This window comes from Lates calcarifer, linkage group LG16_LG22 (assembly GCF_001640805.2).
Source record: "Lates calcarifer isolate ASB-BC8 linkage group LG16_LG22, TLL_Latcal_v3, whole genome shotgun sequence".
Lineage (NCBI taxonomy): Eukaryota > Metazoa > Chordata > Actinopteri > Centropomidae > Lates > Lates calcarifer.
In genome coordinates, this window is record NC_066848.1 from 18,370,254 (window position 1) to 18,393,004 (window position 22,751).

Consider the following 22,751-nt stretch of genomic DNA (forward strand, 5'->3'; position numbering starts at 1 on the left):
TTTCAGTTTTTGGACACGCCAAACTGACTTTTAATGTCACAGTTTGACTTGTCCGTACACATCTGATTTCTAATCTTGCCACGAAACTGTAAAACAAATGCTAATGTTAAACTCCCTTGGTTTGTCAAAAAAATCACCAAAATTGTTGTAGAAGATCTGTGGACCTGGACAACTACTACCATACACCTGTTTTCTATACCTGTGTACAGAGAATACTCTATTTTCTCTTTCTGGCAGCACCAGCACCTGAATATTTGAAAAGAACAAAACTGTATTTTTGAATGAAAAGTGATCTCTAGGTAGACACGAGAATGACTGCTGCTTTTAACTCTGTATCATGCCTGATTGTCCTTCTTCTCTGCTGTTACTCATCTCCTTTCTCTTCATTGACAGTGAATGGTACAGGCCTAATATTTTGTAGTCACAACACATTGCAGTCACTAAGTTGTCAAAGTCTGAGTGAGATGAAAAGGTTTATTTACTTATTTAGTTTTTACCTCGCCTCCACATATAAAAAACAGCTGATTTACATAAATGTCACTAACTCCTATGACTGCTGTCAGTATACAGTACATGTAAACGCACACAAACTCCAATGTGTCCACCTAACTCCATTCATCTTTGCTCCAGTTTGCCAAATATCCTTCTCTCAGCACAAACACAACTTAAACCCTCTGGAAGGAAATTGAAAATCAACATGACTTAAAATCCATCCTGCCCCCAAAATAGCTGCCTGTAACACTTTGCTCCAACATTGATTTACAACCAGGTGGAACATCTTCCAGTCAGAGCTCAGTGATCTCTGATGGAAAGGAAATATTGATGCCCACATGACTGACTGACTAGATACACTGCAATTTTCCCCCTTTTGCCAAGCTATATAAAATATGTATGAAGAGGAAGTCAGGATCCTAGAATTCTTGAATATATTCTCTGTTTAATAAAGCCTTGGGTGGGTGTTATCCTGGGTGGAGAGATCTCAACCTTCAGACACTTCATTTTTAATTTTAACCTCTGAAACTGACTCTGTTGGAGGGGCGCAATTCATTCGCTATAAATCATGCATAGAGCTATCTGTGTTGTCTGTAGAAAATAACTACCATTTGGTTTAAATCCAGTATCAAAGTAATGTATGTATATGCAGCATGTCTAAGGATATATGTGTAGTATTAGGTAAAGCTGTATGGTCTAATGCAACCAATAAAGACGCCATAAAGTCTACTTTTATGATGCCTGATGTTAAGTTTTTGTTGACACTGTCAGAGTTGTTAAATAGATTATACATTCTATCTATTCAACTGTTGTGTATGTGATGTTGTTGATTTGACTAAGATCTAATGTTCATGTACATGTTTATTAAAAGAGGGATTATTTATCTCAGCAGAATTCTTGTTGCAGCTTTGATCCTCTGATAGCTCACTCGAAGAGTACAGCTGAAACTAACTGCATAACCATTTGCTGTAAATGGTCAGGTCATTGAAGGGTAAGTAACCCACGTACAGTACAGTATACTGTATATTTACTTAATTGTATTAATAACAGAAATTTGCAGTAGAAGAGTTTAAGTTGATTGATATGTGATTCCTATTTTTTCTCAGGAGATTAAGCTTCCAAAGCCACAGACACTGACAAACCAGGGTTGAGAGTGGGAGGTGCTTTTCTATCTGCGCCCTGCTTAACACAATGCAGGGAAAGACATTGGCAGGTCTAGAGATGTGAGCTAGGCAAAGAAAATGTGGCAGCCTGAACAATGTTGCAGAGGCATAAAACCTCTCACTGAATATAAATGGGAAAACCTGCGAGATAGCTCCTTGGAAAAGATCATCTGTCACTGCCAAGTTTGCATAGTCTCAGCAAGTTTCCTGAAAAAAGCTTTTGTTCGTTTGACTGCAAATGCAGTGGTGGTGCGGCAGAAAAGGAAGCATGGCACTGCTTGTTCCTGTGAAATTTTACTTTGAGAATGTAGAAGCAGTAATGTCAAACTGGGGGAGGCTATTTTCCTAGATGATCCATTGCTTTTCCAACCTGTCCATGTGGAAAGGGCCCAAATTAGACCAACTGAGAGAGAGAGAGGAGCTCTGGTTAACAACAAGCCTCCATGTCGTTAACTAGTGCTCCTCAGCTGTGATACCCGACACAGAGGCTGCGAGGAGAGCCAAGAACAGGAGAGAGGAGCTTGGCAACGGTGAGGAGGAGCCGCTGGCACCCACCCTGCACAGCCTCGCAGGCATGTGCATGGAAAACACACAAACATCTGACGCACAATCATTGGAAGAATCTCATCTAACTCACATAAGTAGAAACTAAGGACTTTAGAAAACACACTTTTGAATGTGTGCCATGCATGTGCACACATACACACACACATACTAATGAGGAGTGCATTTGGAAACAGTGCCAACATCACAAAAAACTCCCTCACTGTAGCCCGCCTGGCTCTCTGTTCTCACTGTTTCCAAGGAGACTGCAGCACATTGGTATTCTGAGGGGACACTTCATAAGCAATTGTGAGAGAAAGAAAGAGAGGGAGAGAAAGAAATAAAGATAGAGGTGATGCAGAAAGCAAAGACATATAAATACATATGTGTAGAGAGAGTAGAGAGATAAAGACAATAGCTAATATTCAAAGGAAATAGAGTGCAGCATGCGCAAAGAGAGAGAGGGAGAGAGGGAGAGAGAGGTTGATTGCTGTGAATATGTGAATGTACATTTGTATTCACGGCTTTGTTGTTTCCATTTCAAATTATATAATGATGCCATATGTGATTAGGCACGTCCACGCGTGCCATTTGCTGGGTGTCATGAACAACGCATGCACTGTATGTAAGCAATCACACGGCACAATGCCGAGGCCAGTATAAAGCCCTGTGATGTTTACAGTCGTGACTCATGCAGATGTAAGACAAGAAAAGCTTCCTTACCCATAAACTCGATGCCCAAGTGATCTGTCGGTTCAGGCAGCAAGGGAGGGGAGGGGGAGGGGAAGGGAGAGAAAGAGAGAGGGAGAGGGGAAAAAAATAAAGTTATTATTAAGAATAGTGTGCGTTAGCATTGTGTCACAGTGAATAGCGAGATCATCACTGACTTGCTGTTCTTTCATGTAAGCTGCTGTATCGGTACTTTATCTGTTGTCACATGGAGTCAGATGGCACATGCTAGTAATGTTGCAAGAAATTACGCGCGCGCGCGCACACACACACACACACACACACACGGACACATGTTTGCTATGCTGTATTTGTGAGGACCCTAAGTGATAATAATGCATTCCCTAACTGTAACTCTTACCTTTACCTAAACCTGACCCTGAGCATGTATATCTCAATCAGCATCTCTATGAATAAGCTGTTTCACATGAGAGATTTCAAAACGTTGCACAAATCACACACAAATTAGGAACTGGCAACATCTGAATCAAAATCTGATGACAGTTGAGGATTGTTTGTTTGTGTCTCCAGGCTATTGTCAGTCAAATCTTATCAAACCACACCCACAATCCTCCTGAATCACATTAGCTGAGATTTCAAGCGATAAACTCTTATACCTTTCAGTGTTTTTTTTTTTAAATATTCTAACTATTTTGATGTTATAGAGAAATACAGTGAAAGAGTACACCACTGATTTAGCACTGTATTTCTATGACTCAAGTTAGTCCTCATAAACGTAAGAGCACACACAAGCACTCACAAACACGTACAAACATACACAGACAAAAAGTTGAGCAAATAACACACTGGCCCGTGTATCCCTGGTGTCTGAGCAGCATAAATGTGAAAGCTTGTGTACACTCTGCTGTGTAAAACATATCAGGGAAACAAGGGGTCTCAGGTCATTTTGGTTCCATAAATGGTTCGCATTTTGACACTAAAACCACAATTACATTTTTGTAGCGATTTTCCAGCCAAGCATACAATATAGAGAGGTAGAGACCAGCTGTTAGGTTTCTGCTGTTAAAAGCCACACCTAACCCATGCAAAACTGACCGATGTATTATAATCCAGTGCGATGTGGTGCAATTCTATTAATGCAAGAGTTAAGAACTTTATGGATAGAAAGGGTTTTACTCTGCTGTTTCACTTTTCACAATTTCTGCTGACTATGGTTATACATTATTTGTAACCTTGTGCATTCAAAGTACTGAATGAGGGAGATTTCTTATTATTGTTTTATCAGCCTCTGGTGTTCCTGAAAACAAACAAACAAACAAGTATCTTAATTAAAGTTCAGCTACAAAGAGCTGTGATTTCAAAACATGAATATTGCTTCAGTGACTTGGATTACAGGAGCTTCCCAGCGCTGTATAGCACGAGAAATATCCCCCTCACTGACTGTTAGAAAATAATCTAGAGGAAGTGCTGATGTCTGTGTCACTGCTGGCTTTTACCACACTGACAGTGACTTTATCTCCTGAGTGGCCCTGCCCTACATCTTAGAGTGGGTGAGCTGGTCTTTCTAATGCGAAAAGCTCTGTCCAATCTGCCCCCAATCTTATCGAGCAATGTTAGCACGGATGTAAGCGGATCATTTTTCACTTTACCAATGACCCAGAGACCTCTCTCCACTGCCTTCTTGATTTCTCCCTTCAAAACTGCCTGTGATGTGGGACAGGAGAAGATGAACGAGACAAACAAGACTCTCACATGAAAGCTTTTGGAATAATCTAAATTTGGGTTCCACCAAGTATTTGGAGACTGCAAAACATATAGTTTGACTACAATGTGCTGTATATTTATAACAGTACAGGCACATAGTCTGATTATGGAGAAACTTGCACTTATTTGCACTTATTTGTATGAAAAGAAAGAAATATGAAAAGAAATATCTTATTTAAAATGAACATAAAGCAACTCTACCATGGTATTTTTTTAACTACAGTTGCCAGCACCATGACCTAATGAAAGCTAAACCTTTATGAAAATAATATATCCCCATAAGATGTGACTGAAAGCTGGAGAAGAAGCTTGTAATAGAGCTTGTGTTCAGATTAGATTATTATTATTTTTTTTTTTTTCCCAAATTTGACTCAAATTCTAAGGCAAAACTTAAAATATTGGGTGCAGTTGCAACGTTCACAAGTCAAAACAAATGCAGATTTAAAATGTAAAATATAAACATAAGATTAGACAGACTTTATTTATCCCACTTGTGGGAAATTTACATGTATAAATGTATAAATCTTGAGTTAATTCTTAAAATGATATATACTATATTTAGCCTTGGTGACTCTGTTGACCTCTATAGTGACAAAAGAAAACGAAAGTGTGATCTGTCCTTTGAAACTCTGCAGTTTTGCAGCCCTTTGGGTAGAGCTATAAGCGCTACTACTGCCAGGGTTAGAAACTCAATTTCCCATGGAGCTCAATGAGTAGAGCCTAGCACTAAAGCTGCCAAGGTTAGGGATTTCATTTTCTGTGTAGCTTGGTGGGTAGAGCATATATCAGCACCAGCACTGTCAGGATATGAGCTTCAGTTCCCATTGGGGCCACCCATACTCAAGATGTATGCACTACTGCTACTGTAAACCACTTTAAATGGAAGGGCTTACGAAGCGTCATATGTTAAATGTGCTCTGTGGTAACTGATGGCCTTTGAATCACTGAGTGGCCAACAGATACCACAAAAGATGCCACGCCTGAATCCAAAACAGGCTGGAAACTTTCCACAAAATGGGAAATACAATTTCACAAAAAAGATCTCATTTCAAAAGGGAGAGACACAAAATGAGGAAAGTAGATTGAAATGATGTGGAGAAAAGTACAGTGAAGATGCTGAGCTGGAAGACAGGCATTAGGATTTGCCAATGATAATCAGAGCTCAATTCCAGCTTCATACCACAGATATTTCCTCTAAGAGTCGAGGTTTCACTTTGAACAGTGGCTGAAGAAGTATTCAATCAAAAACCTAATCTATGGAACTTGAAAAATGCACAGGAGTTTCCATAGACGCCAAATATGTCAAGCTGAATTTGGGGGAAACAAGTCCACAATAAAGTGCAAGTCCTCTTGAATGGAATGGTGCAGTATAAATAAAAACATGGAGTCTTGCTTTTGAATATTTCACTCAGCATAAATATGACAAAGTAACTGCAATCCAGAGCTACAGCATATGTCAAGAAGATAATTATCCCAAATGTAAATCTTGTTTTTTGCATTATCATTACTGAGGCATTAATGTATAAGAAGCATTTAATGTTGTAGCTGGAGGAGGTGAAACCAGTTTTATCTACTTTAAATAAAGCAGGATATTTCAATCCATTATACATCATATTTTATAAAATAATGATAGATCATGATAGATCATTTCACTTTTAGGTATAGTCATATAAAATGAAATATTGAGTACTAAACTTAAAAACTGTACAGTTCCTTTCAGGTTTCTTATTTAAACAAAACCAAACCAAAGCTTTGCCTAACCTTAAAAAATGAGTTGTTAATGGATAAATATGCCGATTACATGAGAGTAAAGAATTGGAATCCAGTGCTGGTAAAGTGACTATATATCTCTTCTGTTGGGCATTGAACCTAACATAAATGGACTGTAAAGCCCATTGAAACGACCTTGAAATTGCTAATCTTTCTAATTTGCAATCTCCTAGGGAAATAAGCCACACACTACACTGAAATTCACATGAAAAAAAAAAAAAAAAACAGTAAACCAATCTAGTATTTTATATCAAAGTACTGAGTCCCCACTGTGTGTGTGTGTGTGTGTGTGTGTGTGTATGTATGTGCTTCCTGCCTGCTTCTGCCTCTGGAGAGAGCCTCACAGTGGAAGACAGATTAGCTGACCTCCGATGGGACAGACACCCTGCTGATTTACAGACTGTACTCATTTGAGAACACAACTGTATGTATCATATTTTGTCATGAATATATTAGTGGTGACGATGTAACATGATGATGCCTCATAAGACTCCACAGTAGCCCTCATGTGGGCTTATCTAAGTGACATAGTTCATCTATTAAATTCCTGACAGACAACTGGTTACGTTATTCAGTTCTAACCCTGAGGACTAGAAATGCACCTACACAAAAATGTCTGAAAAAAGTATCTTTTATGCCTGACTGAAACATGATGTGGTAAGCAGAGGCAGCTGGGTGTCTATTGCTGTCTTGTAAAGGCTGTGGCCATGGCTGGGGCCTTGCTGATTTATTCAAAATGTTTTTTTTTTTAAATGTAACCATATTGTATTAAAGCAGTAAAAGAAGTGAAAGTGAGTGAAAGAAAGAGATGGCAGCTTTTAAATAAAGAGAGAAAAATCTAAATGAACCCTTTCAGGGTTACTAATCATTGTCCTATGAATTCAGGCTGAAAGCACTGATGCTGTCTGACTGAACCACAGTCATTCACACAATTGTCTGTACAATTTGAACGGACAGATTGAGGCTGGTATCTGTGGGACTACCTTGAACTAATCAACATGTTACTTAGCGGTCAGGAAAAGCCACCATTGCTAATTATGTTCCTTAATTACATGTAGTGGACCACAAAAGCTTATGGCTTTACCTACATGATATTCTTTCAGTTATTATAGTTTGTTTATTTGTGTGTCATACATACAAGTGCTCAGCAAATGTGGCAACAAGTACACCATCCTAAATGACAATACAGGCTATGACTCAGAGGAGTATACCAATGGCAGGTGTTTGAACCTTCATTGCCATGGTAACAACAATAAACCACACCACTACAAAGGCTATACAACAGTCATGCATACAGTAAAAAAAATTCTGACTACTGGTTTCACATGGGCAACAAAGCAGTCTACCATGTGATAATCCTGTCTTTTGTCAATCCCTCAACCGACCTCAAGCCACCTCCTAATGCAGACTTTGTTGTTCTATATACTGCACCAGACTTATTACTTTGCTCCTGCAACAATTACAACTAGAGTTAACCTAGCAACGGGATGTAATAAGCTGCTTGCACAGATGACCCGTGGAGTCTATCACGCCAATATGCAATGGTGGGGGGGTGAAGAGTCACTCATTTGGCTAGAGAGCTCATGACTAAACGAACTACCTCAGCAGTGACAACCAGAGGAGAGGTTAGGAATGGTAGAGTCCCATGGGGAAATACTGATCTCTATTTTTGCTGGTTTTCAATTAATTTCAAAGACTACATACAAAACTGATGTGAACCTTTTTCCAACTTAAAAATACTAAATATTATGAAAGGCTTGGATTTATTCATTGTTGTCCTGCCACTAGTCTGAAAGGTTTCATTATACTTATTTAACGAACATCTAACCATTTCTGCTTCAATTCGTTCTTTGCGTGCTGCACTTAATAAGATGTTTCTCCCCTACAAATTCTCCTGTGTTGCCTTTGTTGAACAAAGATTATGTTTGTGTTTTTGAGTCTCCAAGCACACTGCAATACACACAAACACACATAATCTTCATCTCTTTTACTTCCTTCTGTCAGATAAAAAAAATGAATTATTCTACAGATGGGCGAAGGAGTGATTGCATCATGTTCACATCTCAGACTGACTGATAGCTTCCCTCTCAATGTGTGCAGAACAGGGAATACGCTACATGCTATTTCCAATTAGCGCTCGGCACTCTTTAGAGAGCAGGAAATAAATTGATATTTTGACAGATGGCGGCACTGAAGGAGGAGAGGGAAACTAAATGATGGCACTGCGTTGTCCACTGTTCAGCCTTGATGAAATTCAGTATGGATAAGTCACACAATCATGTGATGTAACAGAGAGTCTGGGTTTCTCACTTTGGCTCTCTCTTGCTCTGTGTTACACAATATTTTGTCATTTACTAGAATTTGCAGGTGCATGTACATTATCCACTGGGACTGTAACAGCAAGCAGTTTTTCATTAATATTATTATTAGAAGTAGCAGTATTGTCACAGTGATATTAATGGAATCTGACATTGCCAATAAAGCTACATTCTATGTGGTAAGACAGAAAAACAACACATATGAAACACATTTATCTCATACTACTGAGAAAGCTGCAATAACTGGTGCCCCGAATTTTGGACCCTGCAGATAATATACCTAAATCCACCCTAATGCTTTTACAAATGTCTGAAAATAACATTTGGGGGGAAAAAAAGAAAGCATGTGAAACATACCATTGTCAGCAGCTAAGAAAATAATAGGATTCAGCACAAAAGTAGTTTAGTTGTTTTTCAAATTGCTCTCTGATTTATTTTTTTTTTTCAGGTCAAATGTCTGTCCTAAACTGAGAGGAGGATCCTGTAGCACGCTACAGTCTGATAGATTCATGGCTGCGTGTGCTCAGCGTAAATATGTGTTTAAAAACCCCCAAAACTATCTATTTTACTGAATGCCAGTCTAAGTCATTGTTGAATTTGAATGTCATCTTTCACTGACCTGTTTCATCATTTGTTCCCTCTCCCTTGTACCCCCCCCCCCCCTTTTTTTTTTTGTTTTTGCAGTAGTTGCTATAGCAACAAGGTATCTGTATCTTCTGACCTGAGAGAACTCTTTCATCTGAGCTGTCTGCTCTGCATCTGTAAATCAGAGTGGTCCAAACAAAAGGCCTGGAGAGGATGATCTACTTATGACTTACTTTACTATCTAAAACCCACTCAGAGTAAACACTACAGGAGTGAGCAAGAATACTATTAACAGAGTGTGGAGTCATTTTCATAATGTAGTGTGGTGGAACTTGCTCAGAGAGAGAAGGGTAAAAAAGGCTTTAAAGCTCCAGTAACCAACTTTTTCATATTAAGAATGATTCAACTGACTATGTGTAGGGTGAAATTAAGAATTTAAACCAACACTGCAGTTCTACAAAGCTTTTGTGTCGTTTGATGATTGGTTTGGTTTTCTGGCACGTTTTATGTACAGTTTAGTTTCAGTACTCTCATCGACCTCGCTTCAAGCAGCAGCAGGTAGCTGTTTTCAGCAGAATAATTCAGAAAAAGCCACTGTAAGCAACCCGCCCAGCACCAAACCGTAGACAGAAAACGATGCCAACCTGCAGGCAGGTTGGCAGCTAAAAAGGCAGGTTTATTTCTAAGAGAGGGAGCTATAAAGAGAGGGAACATTGAACTTAACATTAATGTAGTGGACAGAGACATGACCTCAAATGAATAACAATGTATCTCCATGGAGCTCTTTTGTCTCCAAGAGAAAAAAAAAATAATGCAGCTTATAAGATACCAAGAAAAAAAAAAGAAAAAGAAATGAAAACTTGTTATCTTTGTCTGTGGAAAACTTTCTGTAAAAATTAAATTATCCATATAGTTTAGGAAGGGGGTGTTTTCATCAGAAAAACAATTTTGACCACTGTGAGGATGTTGCTTTGACACTACATTATCTCAGCTATAATGCATAGACTTGGTTGAGCAGATTAGTTCCTCATTTGTTTTTGTTCAGTGAATCTACTAATTTAAAGCCCCGATGTTCAGTATCTGAGAATGCGAGACTCTAGCTACTCCTAGTGGAGGCATCTAAAAAGACATACCCCATGTGTTAGATCCAGCCGAGACTGGCATTAATTGTCTCTTAATGCAGGCCATCTGATTACTTAAAAAAATACTATGATTAAAGGCGCCAAAATAACTGAGACTTTTTGTTCCCCCACTTTCAGATTTTCATGTGGACACTGGAAAGACTCCAGACACAGTTGGAATGGCTTCCAAGCCTTTTGACATCCCACAACTTTGCTCTACATGCATCACAAAAGTAACAAACACTAATCTACATCCATCACACATCTTTCTGCACCCAGAGTATAATTTGTAATGCATTAGGCCAGGCTAAAAGAAGAGACAGTGTAGACCTATATGTATAGGTTGCTATTATGTTGAAGTTCACTGCTAAGATGCATCGTTTCTGTGTGTGCGTGTTTGTGTGTGTGAGTGAGAGAGAGAGACAGAGAGAGAGAGTGCTCACCACTGCACTGAAAAAAAAAGAAAGCTGCTACCCTGATGAGAAGAGGAAATCCATTTCTTCCAACATTTTAATTGTACAAAAATGGTAGGCTAGGCTGAAACTGGAAGGATGTTGATGTGCCTATTACATAATCTAAAGCTGGATGCAACCCCACTTCAAAACTCATTCTGATGGATCTGAGTATGATCACACACATGGCAGTAATCCATCATTCACTGGTTTTTACTTCCCCACCTTAAACCAGCCCACTGAACTGGCAGCAACTGCTAGTATTGTAGCCACAGAAAACTGTGATAGGTTGAAAACTTTGAGCCTGATCCAACAAATTCAGAAACAATCCAGAATAAAATAACACGATGTACATCAACAAAAATACCAGGTACAAAAGCAAAGTTCTGAACAGTAAATTGGGGATTGAGACATAAGAAGCCATTTTAACGTACAGTCCCAAATCAGGCACATACTGTATATGGAAGGAAGAAGTGCAGCAATCTTTAAACACGTGGCTACATTTAATAATTTTGGGAGAAGAGTTTAGTTGAATGCAAATTTAAAAAGAAATAGATTATATGGGGGTTTGTTTGTCCCTTTTGCATTTTGCAGAACAGATTGACTCTTCATTTCCATTTAGCTCTCTTCCTAATTGCTTCCTCTATATCCAACCTCTTTTGCTATGAAATGCCTCATTTTCAAACTCTCTGTCTTCCTCTCCTTCTCCCTTAGTCTCTTGATTCCACTCCTTCGTTAGTGTGGAAGCCTCACTTTATCAGTGTATTAAGACAGAGATTAGCTACAGTTCGAGAAAATGGCAGATTCACAGAACCACACAATTCTTCACACCCTTTGTACCATCACACTTGCCCAAATTATCATCCACAGGATAGACGCACATGCTTCTCACACACCCTTGAGCTAACACTTACATTCACAAAAATATACAGAAAGAAAGCTAAATTAAAACCAAAGACCAAAAATATGGAATTAAGCCTCATGTTAGCAGCCATGGTGGGATAATCTTTGTATAAGTACAGTTTATTTTAAGCCACGGCTAAAAAATTCTCATTCCAACAAGCTGGTGATTGTACAGTAAGATTCAAGGTTTAAGGTAATAATGATTTTTTTAAATGTTAATTTCACTTCCCTTCATTACAGCCTTAACTACCCACACCCTCACATCCCACTTTATGACCATTCATTCACTGTGAGCCAGGTGGGTGTACAGTCCATTAGACATAACCAACTGCACACACAGTAATAATCACTACACTCTGTTTTTTTTGTGTTTAGCTGAAGAAAGTGCAGTCTTCACCTCCATTTGACAGTAACCTCCCTCACATTATTTCCTGCTCGCTGCACAGCATTAAAGCAAAGTGACACAAAATGAGACAGAGAGGTCCGACCATACTTTCAACTGTCTTTGCTTTTGTTTGGAGTTATTGGGTTGAAATCATTTGCACTCTCAAATTAAGTGACAGATCCTTTTGTTGCTGCACAAGGACAAATTTTACATTAGTGATGTTTCTTGGGAGCCTTGAAGTTAAATAGCGCTGAAGTATATTCAGAAATATGACTCTTTATGAAAGCCGGAGGAAAAGTTATGTACAAGCTACAGCAGAGAACTAAATTCAAATGTCAGATAAAGGTGGTTAATCCAAAGTTTTAACATTTGGATCGAGATGGGATTCAGTATCATTTAGACTTGGAGTAACTGGTCCAATCTGTTAAGGCCACTGTTTATCATCTGCGCTTTTTTTTTGGGGTGGTGGGGGGGGTGTGTGTGTATAAAGAAATAAATAGTCAGCGACAACCTCTGAGTCACTGCGGGAACGCCTACAGGGAGCTGTCAATCACCATCACGGTCGCATCACTGAGAACACATCTTCCTCTCTGGCCCTTAGCCTAAAACCTACACATACACAGACACACACACTACATTACACATTACTGAAGGCTTTCTATTTATCCTTTTCATTCCGTAACACCTTGTACCCTTTTTATATTTTCATCTTTTACTGTTGTGCGTCATCAATTTGTGATGTTCAGTATGTTCTGGGAGTTATTCTGTGAATTGATGTGATTTATCTTTTTGATGCACCCACTTTTCCTCAACATACCTTGTCTATTACTGCTTTAGTTTGTGCTTTTCTATAATGTCCTCCCAGAACAGTTTTAAAAAAGTATCCATAAAGCAAATGTGAGCTTGTTGCATTCACCTGCAGGTGAAAAAATGTAGGTGGAAGGAATAACAGCCCCAGTTATAGCAGTAGAAGGGTAAAAGCAAGAGTTTTTTTAGCTTTAGAAAGAGCTTGACTTGGGTCTGTTATTCAAAAAGCTTAATGCAATGTGGATGTGTTGCATTCTGGTCTATTGAGGCTCCTGTTGGTACAAAATAATTTGATCTGTCTGCCTCTGCTAGAAAAGATTTCTGTCTATATAACAGTTGAAAGTCACTACAAAAAGGAATTTAGTCTCTTTTTACTCAGCTCTGACTCAGGCACCAACATCACACAATTCTCCCACAAAACTTTATTCCAGCTCGAAGGTCTGTCTGCTGGCTCAGTGGGTAGGACATACAATGAGTGACATTAACGAAGAAGCTGCAGAGCTAAAATTTCTCTGAGGTGTCAAGTTCAATCTAATTATTAAAAAAAAATCTGTAACTGACCTCTTCTTGCACCCTTCTCATTGCTGTGCAGGTTTTCAGGTTTGTCACAATACAACTTCAAAAGTAAAACTCAAACTTGTGAGGATACCTTTGAGCTGTGTGTGCTCCCTTATCAAAGGCCTTTTGTGGGAAAATTCAAATTTTGCTCTCATTTCATCAGCGTGCAAGGTAATGAAAACGATCTGACAGAGATTAATTTTATTTTGATATATTTTACGTCCATTAGTCACCATGTTAATTGCAGCTCCCTAATTACTCTGTAATTCATCCTCTCACATCACAAAATTTTAGTTCTACATCACAGAGGACTCAAATGAACTAAATTCCCTTTGAAACTGTGAAAACTGAATTTACAAACTGATAATATAAGCTAATAAACTAACCTTTCAGATGAATTCAATTTGTTTTATGACATGTACATGTAAAGAGTTTATCAGCAACATTAAATGTGTCCCATCCAGTCATTAGATTATAATTTCTGCCCTTAAACGGTATCAACAGGACTGACTCTATGACAAATGCAGGAATCTAAAGAAGAAATCTAGGCAGCTGGTCTTTAGATGTTGCAGTGCAAGGTCAGTCCGTGAATCACCGACGCCTCTGGGGCTTTTGGAAACCAAGAGAAAGGAGAGAGACAGAGAGGAGGGTGGCTCGCCGACAGGCTTTGCAAGGATGAATGAGTAAGAGAGGAGGAGGCAGGGAAGAGTAAACTGTTCCCAAAAGCAATGAAATAAAGAAAGAGGCAGGAGTGAGGAGCATGAGGGAGGGAGAGAGGGAGAGGGAGAGAGAGAGGAGAGAGAGAGAGAGAGAGAGAGAGAGAGAGAGAGAGAGAGAGAGAGAGGCAGGACATATCAAAAGAGAGTTTGGGTAGTTCTGGTAAGTGATAAGGAGAGTTTTAGTAAGGAGTGCCTGAAGGGCATGGAGGACTGACAGAGAGATAGAAAAAAGAGGAGAGAGAGGAAAGAGAGCTGGATGGAGACAGACAGAGGGCAACCCGTGATTCAGCAGGGCAGGGCACATGTCATGTACTTAAGTCACATACAGTTTGAGACTGTCATTCCCCCTTTCTCATTCTGTCCATCTCTTTCATTACCCAGACTAAGACTGAAATGCCAGATAAATAACCAATTCCACTACTCTTATACTCTCTCTGTATTTTAAGGTGAGCTGATCCATCCAGACTGACAGACAGCTCATATGGACTAGAGAATATTTATTCCTCTATAAATTCCCATTTTTTCAGTTTTCAGTCTTCCTAAACTACCCAGGTCTTAAACACTGTTCACTTAAACAAACCAGTCTTAAATCAACTCATGTCTTTGACTGACGCGGCAAACTTTGTGTTAACTGCTCCTAGCAACTGGTGCTACAGTCAGTGTGCCAAATTAAAAAGGCATAGACATGGTACATCAGTCACAACTGATTAGTTTACAGAGAAAATAACTCACACTAACAGAAAACAGGAAACCTGAACAAAACCTACATTCATGTAACTTCGAGTAAATAATGAAATAAAACTAAATGGCAGTTCAGCCTGATTAAACAAGTGCAGAGAAACATGATAAACTCCTGGATAATTTATTGATACTATAGGTTTATGAAGTTAAATACTACATTACCCATGAGCCTCAGCCATCATTGCTAATTAGCCAGTCAGATGTACAAATCAGATCAGCAGCAAATCAAGAGTGCTTTGTTGTTGCAATAGGGAACAGAATACTGCATCACAGTTGCTGGATTTATTAATATTGAATATAAAAATTAATCTTGCCATCAGCAACACAGCTCCATGATCAGATGTTTCTTGTAGTTGACCTCTTTTTTAAAAGTTCTCAGTGACTTGTACCTTAAACTTTTTCTCAGAGATCCAGACATTTCCCCACAAAATAGTGGCTCATCTTTTCTACTGGGAGTTTCATCTCTGGATGCCTAAAACACCCCCCCGTGGTCGATTACCCTATAATGGCATCATAAGAAAATGTACATGTTTACATTGCGTGTTTATTCTTGATCTCAACCTTGAACTTTGTCAAGGTTTGTTGGTTAAAGTCTATTACTGACAGTCAAATGACAGAAGGGCAAAGAAAGGTAATCTGGGGATAGCTGGAGTTATTTTTATATCACCAGCTGTAAAGGACTGGTGTTCCTCTTAATGTGCTGCAGTTTAATATGGCCACGCGACCTGAGCAGTGATCCTTGATCAGAGGTTTAATGGCTACAGGCCCTGGACTAGAGCCACATCTAGGTGGAGCAAAAGCAAAGCAGCGTATCCTGATGTACCCCGACACTAGGTACCCAGTTTTCATTCAGGCTGAGCTGAGGGGGTGGAAAGATATGCTGTGTGATGAGTTCAGTGTTATGAGGAGAAAGACAGAGAGAATGAGAGTGAGAAACAAGGGGAGGATATGTGACTGAAGTTAGAAAAGAAGAAGAAAAGGGCTGTGAAGGAGAGCACGCCATGACTAACGCAGTTTATGCTGTATGCTTGCTATATTTTCTTAGGTAATGTTATATACTTTACATACTCATGTATTCATTTTCTTAATAGTTTTTGTATTTCAAGGGACAAGAAATGGAAGCAAAGTACTAGTAATACTGGAAAAAATTCTCAAGAGAAATGAGATAAAACCCTGAGTAACAGCTAAATTGCAAATGTGTAAAATATGTATAACTTAATGTATAACTGTTATTTTTGTATTAGAAAAAATAGGTTCAATCAAAAGGCTGCATGAATAAACATATTAATGTTCCTTTATACAGATGAAATTGGGCTTGGGCCTTAATGATTCTTTGTACATAATTCAAGCCTTCATGGGCCAATAGAGATATTTCTGTGTTACATAATATGAAGAGCATTAAGAAATAATTAATGTTTTTGACAAATCATTACATTTACAAAATATAAGTCAATAGGCTGTGAGAAGTAATAAAATATAGTGTGTGTATATGATGGAACGAAAGAGAGAAGGAGAGAGAGACTAAATCATTGGACACTGGACCCTTCTTCTGTATGTACAGAGATGGTTCTTACTGAAACCCCCATCACTTGCTCCTCGTCCTCCTACTGATGGACAATGACACTATGCTCAGCTGGAAACTGGTAAAACTTTAGAAAAGGAGCATTAAAAAGCCATTTGGACAGGGCAACTTTAAGTTATTTTTCTTCACCATCTCATCCAACTGATCCACCACAGGTCTGCTGCCGGCCATTAGCACATTTTCCACCTGTGTTCATGGCAAGTTGTCATAATCATTTAACTCAGTGGGGCTGGTATTAGGAGGGCTGGCATTAGATAAGACAGTTGCTTAAATCACTGAAGTTGTGTTCTTGTGCACTCTCTCTCACACATGCACACATGCACATACCTACACAGTATGGATATACACTGTTTTGATTTTTGAAGCAAAAAGAAGTAAATACAGCCCCTGGGGCAAACAGTTTCTTTGAAATGTTAACAGAAAAAATTTATAATACATAACATACACATACATAAAATGACACAAGGCAGTAACAACAAGATGTTCATAGCAGCTAAACTGGAAATGTATCAAGAGAAAACCCTTGCTTTCCAAATTCTTCTGCAGCAAGAAGCAACAAAGAATTCACTGAAATAACATCAACATTTCAATGCTGTTGATAAGACTTTCAGTGGACTGGAAACTGTGATGATATAAACATATTGTTTTAATATTTTACAGGATGCTGACAGAGTTTGTTGCACTAAACATTAATTTAATCTTTTCATATGTGCTTTTGTGTTCAATTTGCCTTCTAATAATTTGACATGCATAATTTGAAAGTTAAGTGCTAAGTATAATAGGAGGCCATATGATTCTACTTAAATACTTAGACATACTCTATGCACTCAATAAATAAAACACTCACACTGTTTTGTTTTGACATTTTGCCTCAATAAACTTAAGGTAGTCTGATGTTACACTTTTGCCCTGTGAATATTCACACACTCTCCCATTTGTTTGCATGCCAAACAATTCAAGCATGTGTTTCTGTGTCATCTCCAGCTGAGTCAGGTGGACCCACAGGTCATTTTCGTGATGTGCCATCTCCTTGTTTTGTACTACATGACACTGCCAGACTACAGTGCTGCATCTCTCTCACATATTGTTTACAGTTTGTGACTACTCAACTAAATGTTTACTTACTACCTAGAACACTGCAATGTGACATTCTATCCTATTGGGAATGAATGTGGAGTAATTTCAAGTTCAAGTTTTTATTTGTCACATACATGTCAAGACAATGGCAGTGAAATGTTTTAATTTATTTAATTTAATGTATTTATTTTTTTTACAATTTTGGTAATGGAACCTTTAAGAAGAGAAAGAAAAAAAATCTGCCCTAAATGGTGGAGAGTGGGTTTGTCTCTCTGTCTCTCTCTTTATGGCGTTAGGGAACCAACTGAATGCAATGCTGAGCTAACGTAGCACAGAGCCAAGCACTTTGACACCCCACTCCCAAACTCCCTAAACCAAGTTTGGTTGATGCAGGGACAGGCTAAAGGGCAGTGTTTCATTACTTTATAATAAATAAATGGAGTTTGGGTAAAAGTACACAAACTTTAAGCCACAGATGGAGAGAAAAGGGAATGAAAAGTATAGACAAACACAAAGCATGGACAGAGAGAAGGAGAGGAAGCGAGCAATGTGCTACTGTGAGACGAGGCAGGAGAATTGCCTTGCCCTGCCTGCTACCCTTGCCCAGTTATTAATGACCTGTGACTGGAGGGTGGGTGCAAGCAGTGAGCATACCAGCCTGCCACTGCTCTGGGATAATCTGCATCCCACTGCCATAGTCTTCACTAAGCACCAGCTGACAAGACCCATACTTCACTATAAATTGGGCCTTCCAAATCCATTAGGATCTGTATGTAGGCACAGCCAAAAGTCTTGATCAGATGCTCAATGGGAAACAGGGGAATAAATAAGGGAAAAAACAATGCCGTATTGTGGGAGAATAAATGACAAAGTTATTCTTTTTAATATTCAATCCAAAACATTTGCCATTCACTTGTGTAAATATTTTTAGAAAGGCAAGTCACACAGGGGTGCGTGCCAAATAAATGACTGCAATCAATATGAATTTCTGTTCTTTTCTCTCCCTCTTTCTTCTCTCCTCTTTTCTGATTGCCTGCTGTCCCTGTCCATAGCAATAGATGAGCTGAAGGTAAAGTGGCCTCAGCAATCAGTATCCATTAAACTCCAGAGCAATAGTTGATTATATGTTTGCCACTGAGTTCACCCACAGAGGGACAATATAGCTTCATTTGTTGTTATCCATTTAAACTACTTATTCCAGACAGAAAACACAATGCATTTGATTAACTTTGATCAACCTATAGAATCAAACACAAATCCACTACTTTCAGGGTTGTAATTATTTTAGCTTTCCACATTCAATTGATTCAGTTGAACCAAATGTGTCTGATGATACCGTCACAGCAATAACAGAACACTCAACATATGGACACATCCATGCATGCAACAGTGTACTATGCATTAGTGTATAATCCAGACTTCACCTTCACCAGCTGCAGCTCACAGGAATAGCAGCCATGAAAATGCTTGTCAATGATGTACCTGTGATTCTTGAAGGCAGTTAAACAGACTGTGTGCTCTAATGTTCTGTGTTACTGTGGTGAGCATTGGTCAAGATGCGCACAAGCCAGGAGCCAGGAGCAGCCCAGCTGGCCAATGAGATGCACCTGCAGCTAATTAACCTCTGCCTATGTGTGTGTTTCAGTAGAGGCTGACAGGAGAAGGGTATCAGTAGCCAACGCCCTGCTGTGCACTTGGAACCTGGAAAGGCTGGGTGTAAATGACACTTTCAGCCCTGAAAGAGGAGCCTTTAATTAGCATGTGGACAGGTGAACTGTTCCAGAAAACACACCAACACTGATTTTAGCAGACACTCAGCAGTTATGTATGGTCCAATGAATGTATGCACATAGATAACATCCCTATCTTGCTGTGTAGAAGACTGAATCTTTTCAAAGTGGTGGGGAAATGGATAAACATGTTGGAAATATGAAATCTCCACTGGCAACAGTCCTACATCACCGTGTCTGCCTGCAGGGAAGTCAGTTTGTCATGCGACAAGCAACACCATCAGACAGTGTGTGAAACTTGGCAAGCTCGGGCTGAGGACAGAGCTTTCCTGAGAATCTACTGCCACCATCTAGCAATATTTTACCCATTCTGTGCTCCCACCTTCCCTTGCTCTCACCACTGATAAAGTGCAACCAAAAAACCAAGAATGCAATCCCGTACTTGCTAAGTCTCAGTGTGAGTGGATATATGTGACACCAGATGGGTGAGCTTGGAGTATTCTGAGGCAACCCATGCTTCAAAATTGTTGACTTATTTTTGCCATTTAGAACAACAAACTTTGACACCTTGTGACCAAGCTTTGGTCACTGCAGACCCTGTGGCAACCTGCCTTTGTAGTCAAGAAAAAAAAAAATGCTGGAGAACCCCACAAGGACATCTCAGAGCCCAGAATGAGACATTTTGAAGCTCAGGCTTTTTTCTTTCATCTTCACTATTTGCTGTATGCACTACACTGTCTTTCTTTTCCTTTCAGCCTTTTAATGATAGTCTACCTTTTCTCTGTGGTGTACAGTATGTATCTGCTGTGTTACTCAGCAGGACCTCAGTCACAGACAGGACTGAGGGGAAAGTTATGGTGGCCCTGCTGAGCTGCTGCAGCAACCCCCCCTCTGCCTATGTGTTGTTCCTTTATGTTTGAGTGTTTGATATATTGCACATCATGGCCCCTTTTCACAGTCAATATTTTGAAGTGTTATAGGAGAAGAAGCAAAGAAAAAGCACAGGTGAAACTAACAACAATGATGATGATAATGTTTAGGTGTCCCTAGGAGTCATGCTTGTGATGCTACACAAGGAATTGACAAAACTTCCATCTGGTCCATTTGGTTCTATTAAAGAATCATAAAATACTGTAATGCCAATGCAAATTTAAATAGATTTTCTAATCTTCAGAAAGTAAATACAAGAGACTTATATACCATTAGATTTGTCATTAAACATTAAAATGTCCTGTGTTTATTATTTTAGACATCAGGTTTCATACAGGATTCATGAACCATGACTACATTTGTTGTAACATTAATTCAGAGAAATTACCCTAATGTAAGTAATCAACAAACTTAGTAACTCCTATAATCACTATAGTGCAGAGTGTCTGTTTTTGATACATGCAAATGCAGGGTAAATTTGCTCTGCGTCTTTATTTAAATTTTTATGTGTGATCTGTATTTAATTACTGGCTGATTTACAACAGCGTAACAGCAGCTCGTGGATTATGTTACTAATTGTAATCCAGTATGGCGTCTTGCGTGCAAGTGCAAACAAATACACAACCTCTGGTGAGAGAAGATGGTGAACACTATTAATGTGTGAGATAGATTCTTTTCATCTGGTTTCAAAGAGACCAGCTGTCAAAGAGAGACTTTTGTTGTGATTTTAATGGGTAGTCTAGATGCGAATGTGGCCATTTCCTTCACCCTGGACACACGCCAATTAAACTAAGAGAAGTCTGTGTGTCTGCAGCTAGAGCATCATACAAAGCAAGCATTATTTCTATTATTATAAAATACAAAATCTTGATCCAGGATTCAAGGTTGCATTCAATCTGCTCCTGGTGATTGTTAGGCAATACAGAAACTCAAGTCTTTCACATCTTAAGAGCCAGACTAACTCGGACCCCCTCTGGCTTTGGTATCATAAGGCCGTCAAGCACGCAGACATGACAGTTCTTTATCCATATCCTGGTAGGTTGGATTTTCCTTGCAACAATTTGACAGTGTGAGGCGGAAGCCTGATACCAGAGCCGGTGCAAGAATCGTCAAGTACTTCTGAGTGTTAAGCCAGCTCTTTTCGTCCTCCTTCTATCAGATGGTGTGAATTCAACACGGTGTCTCCTGAGACTGAGTTTTTCCCTTCCCATCACTGTGTGGGGATGTCAGGATGGAGACACAACCATGCAGAAATGCAACTGCAAAACTGTAGAGTTCAGGAACAACGCACGCCCTTGTGCGTCTGCAGAACTGTGAGAAAACTAAACCAAGGACATTCTGTATGTGAGCTCTGTAGCTACAAACTTTTCTCATTTTTGTGACTTAAATCTGACTGAAGTCACAAGTCTTCAATCCTGTGGTTTACCTTAGATTGCACCTCTATCCACTATATATCTATGCTTGATATAAAAGTTTGAGCCTTGTGGCTTTTATTGACTTCATCTTTGCACTTTGCACATCTAGTTTGCAGTTTTTTTCCCTAACACCCACATATTGTATTTGAGCCTGTATTCTCATGACTTTACTAATGATAGATATGACTACATGAACAGATTTGTGTGCAATACTTTATTGATTCCCAAATTATCTAAAGGTCAGGGTCAGCTAAAGAGCATCACCCCTGGAGCTTGTAGGTGTAGTGGTTTTGCTCAAGGACATATAACTCATACTGTCTCCTATCCATGAAATCAGCTGAATAATATTTTTCTGTGAGCATCACTGATGCTGCAGAAATATGCGAGTATTTGCACAGTTGTGAATAAACTGCATTGATCACATGCTCAGTAGAGCATTACTGTAACCATCCAAGGTGACTTGCTTTGCCCTTGGCCTCAACAGTTGGCCCACGGTCAAAGCATGAAGCTTGAAGCAATCACACATTTTATGCTTCCTAAATATCTTCTGGATTGAAACATGCAATACAACGTGAAATACAGGGTTGTATTCTTGGAGAAATTGGACTTGCATGATTACTGCAATGTTATCATCTGCGGTGCACACAAACCTGCCGAGCATGAAATCAAATCTCATAAAGATAGTGTGAATTAAATTTGTCTTCATATTTAAATCTCTAAATCTCTCTCTCTCTCTCTGTCTATGGGGTGTGATATGATGCATGTGCTTTAGATTAGAATTTGCTGATTCTGACTCTGCCTCACAGCGTCATAAAACTAGACTGTCTCAGCTCCCAGGCCTTCGATTCAGGAAGGCTGAAAATGTTTTTCAATGTGGCCAGACAATGACTGCAGAAGGGCTATGTAGATGATGAAAGCTGTAAAGAAAGAGACTGAGGTAGGGCAGAGGAGAGAGGGAACACTATTCAAAGAGAATACATTTGAGTCTAGTCTACGTTAGCTCCTG

At 39.2% G+C, this 22,751-nt stretch overlaps 1 protein-coding gene across 1 annotated transcript in view; it reads right to left on the reverse strand.

The window, feature by feature from the left end:
- Positions 1-22,751, reverse strand: part of LOC108872934 (pro-neuregulin-3, membrane-bound isoform) — a 315,531-nt gene that overhangs the window by 32,544 nt on the left and 260,236 nt on the right. The window contains exon 4 of the mRNA XM_018660865.2: positions 2,922-2,945. Within this exon, the coding sequence (XP_018516381.1) occupies positions 2,922-2,945 (24 nt within the window). The remainder of the gene's footprint in view (positions 1-2,921; positions 2,946-22,751) is intronic.